The sequence below is a fragment of the Etheostoma cragini genome, unplaced genomic scaffold (genome assembly GCF_013103735.1).
Source record: "Etheostoma cragini isolate CJK2018 unplaced genomic scaffold, CSU_Ecrag_1.0 ScbMSFa_2220, whole genome shotgun sequence".
Taxonomy (NCBI): Eukaryota; Metazoa; Chordata; class Actinopteri; order Perciformes; family Percidae; genus Etheostoma; species Etheostoma cragini.
In genome coordinates, this window is record NW_023266359.1 from 88,934 (window position 1) to 96,220 (window position 7,287).

Genomic DNA, 7,287 nt, shown 5'->3' on the forward strand with positions numbered 1-7,287 from the left:
TAAAACTAGAAAGGTACATCTTGTATCCTTTTTCCCGTTTACTCCGAGGGGCAGAGCATCCCTTTCGGACCAGTCTGTGGACGTCGGATATGGTTAGCTTGGGCAGGTCTTGGAGACATCGAGTGTGAAACGTCGCCATCGTACCGGAAGTACTCACCCACACACTCGAAGGAGCGGAAGTAGAACGGAAGTTGAGTCGTGCACCTAGCCTATTGAACCCAGGTCTCCCACTTCAAAGGCAATTGTCATAACCACTGGGCCACCACCAAAGGACGTAAAGGACGTGTTCCTCAAGCTATACATTTTAATATATAATGAGACAGAGATGGAGACACACAGACATATGTTGGAAGTTGGAGTTAACTTTAAAACGATAAGAAAACTATTCAGCTATCCGGCTTGTGCTTTTCAGATTGATATATTTTACAGTTCTTTGTGAAAAAGCAGTTTGAGTATAGTGTACATTTTAGGATTTTTCTGCTTCTATAATGAGTGGGTATTGCATGAAGTAGAGTGTGGAGTGACATCACTAGAATGGAGTACTGCTGTGGGAATCAAACCCTGGTTTCCCACACGAAGGGCATGTGTCATAACCACTGCACCACCACCAAAGGATTTGTTCAGGAAGCTATACATTGTAATATGTAATGAGACAGAGATGGAGACAGACAGAGTATTGCAGTGTCTGGGAAACAGTTGCCATGGCTACATATAATCAGTGGCCATGTTTGTAAACACAGCTAGGAAGCCTTTCATCTCTGTGATATCATCTCTTTCCAAAAAACTTACGGAATAATAAATAACCATAACAGTGTTAAAAGCCTTTTTAACACTAGGTTATGAGATACCATTGGGGAAATTGAACCCGGGTCTCTGGCATGAAGGGCATGTGACATAACCATACATTACCATTAATAATATTATATAATATAAAAATATAATAGATATAAATATTGTAAATAATATTATATAATTTAATACTATAATAAATATAAATATTCTAAATAATATTATATCATTTAATGATATAACTATAAATAATCTAAATAATATTATATAATTTAATAATATAAAACTACAATAACTATAAATATTCTAAATAATTGTATATAATTTAATAATATAATGACATAATCGGGGTTATTTATAAGACAAAACAAAAAAAAATCTTTTTGAAAATCTATTTTGTGACGTTACTGTATTTTACTTTGAAAGGGCGTGAACTGGCAGTGGCCCGGATGTGTATCAATGCGCCATCTTGGATCAAAGACTATCAGAACAGTTCGTGTTTAGTTTCAGACATTATCGGCCTAGACTCCGTTAAACCGGGTTGAACCGGGTTAAACCGGGTTGAACCAAGTAAACCGGGGACCTTTGAGTCGGGAGAGCGGCGCGAGGCTGGTGGGCCGTGATGGACCGGACCGCGCGCGCCACCGTGACTTTTGAGCGTCAGACAAACTTGATTCTGGAGGCGGCGGTGCAGTCCGCCGTGCACGAGCTGCACGAGCACAGCCCGGTGGGAAACACGCACACGCTTACACGTTCATATTAACGTTAATATTAATGACTAATGGTTACCATGCTTATTATGTTAATGTTTAAGCTTTTCTGAGAGCTAAATCCCGCCACCGCTTCCTGCTTTGTAGTGATCGAGTTGTAATCACGCGAGACTACAGAAACGGGATTCAAAGCAACATTTAACGTATATGAAGTAAAGACAATCCTGCTGTCAACAGTGCTATTTATTAATATTATTATCTAATAATAATAATAATAAAGTAACTTAAAAAAAACAACACAAACTGTATTATCCTGGGTTATCCTGGGTTATCTGCCTGTGGCCGGGACCATTATTTTATCATTTTAACATTATTAATATTATTATTATATGCTATTATTATTATTACTATTATATTATTATGTTTCATGGTGTAGGCCCGGCTGGCGGGGGTCCTGGTCCCGGTGACCCGGCAGGTTCTCCGCCAGCTGGTCCAGGTCTTCAGGGCCCTGTACGCCAGCCTGGTGAAGGAGAACCAGGCGCTGCAGGAGAGACTGGAACAGGAGGACAAACAGAAGACACAGACACTTTATAAGATCAAGCCTTCAGGTGAGAGACAGAGAGACCGGTTAGAGACAGAGAGACAGGCAGATCTGATAGGAACCTTTGTTTTGGTTGATGTTTTTCCTGTGAATCCTGCAGGTGGCGCTGCGTTGTCTCTGAACGTTAACCAACCAGCTGCTGACCCTGCGGCCCTCGCCATGGCGATCATCCGCACCGCCAGACGCAGAGCCGCCGCCGCTCCGGTTCCCCTGGTCATCATCAGCCAGCCAATCACAGGCCAGAGCAGCCCCTCCCCCCGAGAACCGCCGGAGAACCCAGGACAATCAGAGGCTAACGCGAACGTCCCGGCTAACGCTAAGACCCCGGCTAACGCTAACACCCCGGCTAACGCTAACACCCCGGCTAACGCTAACACCCCGGCTAACGCTAACACCCCGACTAATGCTAACACCCTGGCTAACGCTAACACCCTGGCTAACGCTAACACCCTGGCTAACGCTAACACCCCGGCTAACGTTAACACCCCGGCTAACGCTAACACCGCGGCTAACGCTAACACCCCGACTAAAGCTAACACCCCGGCTAACGCTAACACCCCAGTTTACGTTAATCCCCTGGCTAAAGCTAAAGCCCCGGCTAAAGCTAACACCAGGGCTAACGCTAACACCAGAGCTGATGCTAACGCCCCGGCGGATGTGACTCAGACGGACGTACAGATGGAGGTGGAGATAGAAACCATCTCCACAGACATGATGACATCACTACCTGTTGCTGCTGACCTGCCAACCAGAGAGCTTGCAGAGTCAGAAGCCCCGCCCACACCTGAAGCTGCTGCGGTAAGTCTCATTATAAACTTCATTATGAACTCAAACCGTTACTACTAAAGTAATAATATTAAATAATAACTGTTCACACCGAGCACCACGCAGGAACGCTGTTCAGCTACCGACGGGTCATGCTTTATATTATTAATATATATATAATATCGCTTAATAGTTAGATATACACTTACGTTGTATGATAACAGGACTCTGGGTTAATAACCGGACTCAGAATCAGAATCAGAAATACTTTATTGATCCCCGAAGGAAAACTCTGTGTTACAGTTGCTCAGATATTAGAAATATAAGAAATATAATAAAGAAATAATGAAATATAAGGAGTGTGGATATTTACATAGTTAAATGTATATTATGATACAGTATTTACATAAATAACATAATTAAGGTGTTGCAATGGTGAAAAGTAATAATAATAATAATAATAATAGTAGCAGTTGAGTATTGCACACATTACCAGCCAGTGTTAATGCACAATACAGATAATATTGTCCAGTTTCAACCTCTCTCAGTGTCTGTGTGTCAGACACTGAGAGGGAGGAGTTATAAAGTTTGATGGCCACAGGCAGGAATGACTTCCTGTGGCACTCTGTGGTGCATTTTGGGAGAATGAGTCTATCACTGAAAGTGCTCCTGTGATTGAGCACCAAGCCATGGAGTGGGGGGGAGACATTGTCCAAGATGGCATGTAGTTTGGACAGCGTCCTCCTCTCTGACACCACCAACAGAGAGTCCAGATCCACCCCCACGACGTCACTGGCCTTGTGAATCAGTTGGTTGAGTCTGTTGGCGTCCGCTACCCTCAGTCTGCTGCCCCAGCATGCAGCAGCAAAGACAATAGCACTGCCCCCCCCCCCCCCGACTCCTAAAACCTCCTGAGCATGGTCCCGCAGATGTTGAAGGACCTCAGCCTCCTCAGAAAGTAGAGACTGCTTTGGCCCCTTACTGTAGAGGGCTGGAGTGTTCTTGGCCCAGTCCAGTTTATTGTCCAAGTGCACTCCCAGGTATTTATAGTCCTCCACAATGTCCACCCTGACCCCCTGGATGGAAACAGGGCTCGCTGGTGCCTTGGCTCTCCTTAGATCCACCACCAGCTCCTTGGTCTTTGTCACGTTGAGCTGTAGATGGTTCTGCTCACTCCATGTGACAAAGTCCCCGACCACAGCTCTGTCCTCAGACCCCCCCCCCCCCCCCCCCCCCCCCCCCCCCCCCCCCCCCCCCCCCCCCCCCCCCCACAGCTCTGTCCTCCGCCTTGTCCCCCTCGCTGGTACATCCAACCACAGCAGGGTCATCAGAAAACTTCTGAAGATGGCAGGACTCTGTGTGGTAGTTGAAGTCTGTGGTGTAGATGGTGAAGAGGAAGGGAGAGAGGACAGTCCCCTGCGGGGTCCCGGTGTTGCTGACCACTCTGTCTGACACACAGTGTTGCAGGCGCACATACTGTGGTCTGCCAGTCAGGTAGTCAACAATCCAGGACACAAGGGGGAGATCCACCTGCATCGCCGTCAGCTTCTCACCCAGCAGGGCCTCTGGGTTAATAACAGGACTCTGGGGTAGTATCAGGACTCTGGGTTATTATCAGGACTCTGGGTTAGTATCAGGACTCTGGGTTAATAACAGGACTCTGGGTATATAACAGGACTCTGGGTATATAACAGGACTCTGGGTTAATAACAGGACTCTGCGTTAGTAGCAGGACTCTGTGTTAATAACAGGACTCTGGGTTAATAACAGGACTCTGGTTTACTAACAGGACTCTGGTTTACTAACAGGACTCTGGGTATATAACAGGACTCTGGGTTAATAACAGGACTCTGGGGTAGTATCAGGATTCTGGGTTATTATCAGGACTCTGGGTATATAACAGGACTCTGGGTATATAACAGGACTCTGGGTTAATAACAGGACTCTGTGTTAGTATCAGGACTCTGTGTTAATAACAGGACTCTGGTTTACTAACAGGACTCTGGTTTAATGACTCTGGGTTAATAACAGGACTCTGGGTTACTAACAGGACTCTGGGTTAATAACAGGACTCTGGGACTCTGGGTTAGTATCAGGACTCTGGGTAAGTATCAGGACTCTGGGTTAGTATTAGGACTTTGGGACTCTGGGTTAGTATCAGGACTCTGGGTTAGTATCAGGACTCTGGGACTCTGGATTAGTATCAGGACTCTGGGTTAGTAGTAGGACTCTGGGTTAATAACAGGACTCTGGGTTAGTAGTAGGACTCTGGGTTAATAACAGGACTCTGGTTTAATAACAGGACTCTGGGTTAGTATCAGTTCTCTGGGTTACTAACAGGACTCTGGGTTACTAACAGGACTCTGGGTTAATAACAGGACTCTGGTTTAATAACAGGACTCTGGGTTAGTATCAGTACTCTGGGTTACTAACAGGACTCTGGGTTAATAACAGGACTCTGGGACTCTGGGTTAGTATCAGGACTCTGGGTAAGTATCAGGACTCTGGGTTAGTATCAGGACTTTGGGACTCTGGGTTAGTATCAGGACTCTGGGTTAGTATCAGGACTCTGGGACTCTGGATTAGTATCAGGACTCTGGGTTAGTAGTAGGACTCTGGTTTAATAACAGGACTCTGGTTTAATAACAGGACTCTGAGTTAATAACAGGACTCTGGTTTAATAACAGGACTCTGGTTTAATAACAGGACTCTGGTTTAATAACAGGACTCTGGATTAGTATCAGGACTCTGGGTTAGTAGTAGGACTCTGGGTTAATAACAGGACTCTGGTTTAATAACAGGACTCTGAGTTAATAACAGGACTCTGGGTTAGTATCAGGAGTCTCTCTTTGATCTTTGCTAGATTACATTTTTTTATGTTTCATTTATGGATAACTCTGCTGATAATTAGTTATTATGATTAAGTTTTTAACAAGAGAACTGATTCATTAGACTCGTCATTTAACAGCAATGATAAGATCTCAGTTCATATTTCACCTTTCTAAGATCTGTTTTGTGTCTTTGTGTTTCACAGGAAACAGAAATAAAGATCGAGATGGTTGAATCGACAGTGACAGGTAACACCATAAGAATAGAAAAATGATATACTATAAACAGTATATATTCTATAAACAGTGTATATACTATAAACAGTATATATATAATATAATTGGGGCTGGGCAAGTTAACGCGTTATTATCGCTTAACTAATTAATTAATCAACGCGCGACAATTTTTTTATTGCGCGTTAACGCAGTTTTTATTATTTCTTTATTATTGTAAAAGTTTGTTGCTCACAGGCTTTGGTAATACTGCAAAGTTGAATTTTCTTATCTCCGGAGTACTTCCAGTCTGAAATATCACCTTGACAGTTGATACCAGCCAATCATTCAACAAGACACACACAGTGGGCGGGGCTTCAGACTACGTTAGATGCAGCGTGGGGAGGGGGGGTAGAGATAAACAAAGGCAAGAGACGCTAACAAATGCCATAGCGACGTGGATAGCTACAGACTGCAGGTTCTAGGGTTGTGGAGGACAGCGGTCTGGTGTAGGACAGCGGTCTGGTGGAGGACATCGGTCTGGTGGAGGACATCGGTCTGGTGGAGGACAGCGGTCTGGTGGAGGTCTGAAGGAGGACAGCGGTCTGGTGGAGGTCTGGTGGAGGACATCGGTCTGGTGGAGGACAGCGGTCTGGTGGAGGTCTGGAGGAGGACAGCGGTCTGGTGGAGGTCTGGTGGAGGACATCGGTCTGAGAATCACAACGACGACGGCAGTGCATTATACTAATGAAAAGTGGGCGCTGCATGGCTAATGTCTCTCCTCTGTTTTCATTGAAGTCAGAGCATGTGAATGCAGCGCCCACTTTTTTTTTTTTTGTTAAGATTTTTTTTTTTGGCATTTTAGGCCTTTAATGGACAGTACAGTTGAAGTCATGAAAGGGGAGAGAGAGGGGGAGTGACATGCAGCAAAGGGCCGCAGGCTGGATTCGAACCCGGGCCCGCTGCGTCGAGGAGTAAACCTCTATACATGGGCACCCGCTCTACCAACTAAGCTATCTGGGTGCCCGCGGCGCCCACTTTTCATCAGTATAATGCACTGGAACTCCGAGATAATTATGGTTACCCAGTGAGTCCAGTAGTCCCCAATAAGATCAGCAGCGCGTACATGTTGTAGCGTGTCCCTTTTGCAGTCCTCTCCTTTTCATACTACTCGTGTATTCTTCTTGTGATGGTGCGTGTTGAGGGAATCTCATACCTGCCGTCGTCGTTGTTATTCTCATACCGATGTCCTCCGCCCCACTGATATCCTCCACCAGACCGATGTCCCCCACCAGACCGATGTCCTCCACCAGACCGATGTCCCCCACCAGACTGATATCCTCCACCAGACCGATGTCCCCCACCAGACCGATGTCCTCCA

General features: G+C 45.5%; 1 protein-coding gene across 1 annotated transcript; it reads left to right on the forward strand.

Moving 5' to 3' along the window:
- The first annotated feature begins 1,256 nt into the window (after nt 1–1,256).
- On the forward strand, nt 1,257–5,968 carry LOC117940328 (Y' element ATP-dependent helicase YJL225C-like). The gene is made up of 4 exons (XM_034865651.1): nt 1,257–1,516; nt 1,936–2,107; nt 2,201–2,898; nt 5,900–5,968. Exons 1-4 carry the CDS (start codon nt 1,412–1,414, stop codon nt 5,966–5,968), a joined length of 1,044 nt encoding a protein of 347 aa, XP_034721542.1. The 5' UTR covers nt 1,257–1,411.
- Nucleotides 5,969–7,287: the final 1,319 nt, after the last annotated feature.

Excerpts from the sequence above, each read along its gene's own strand:
- LOC117940328 (XM_034865651.1), top strand. The coding sequence starts at position 1,412 with ATGGACCGGACCGCGCGCGCCACCGTGACTTTTGAGCGTCAGACAAAC. Across the intron at positions 1,517-1,935 it reads AGCTGCACGAGCACAGCCCG|GCCCGGCTGGCGGGGGTCCT; the intron begins GTGGGAAACACG and ends TTCATGGTGTAG. Across the intron at positions 2,899-5,899 it reads CCACACCTGAAGCTGCTGCG|GAAACAGAAATAAAGATCGA; the intron begins GTAAGTCTCATT and ends TGTGTTTCACAG.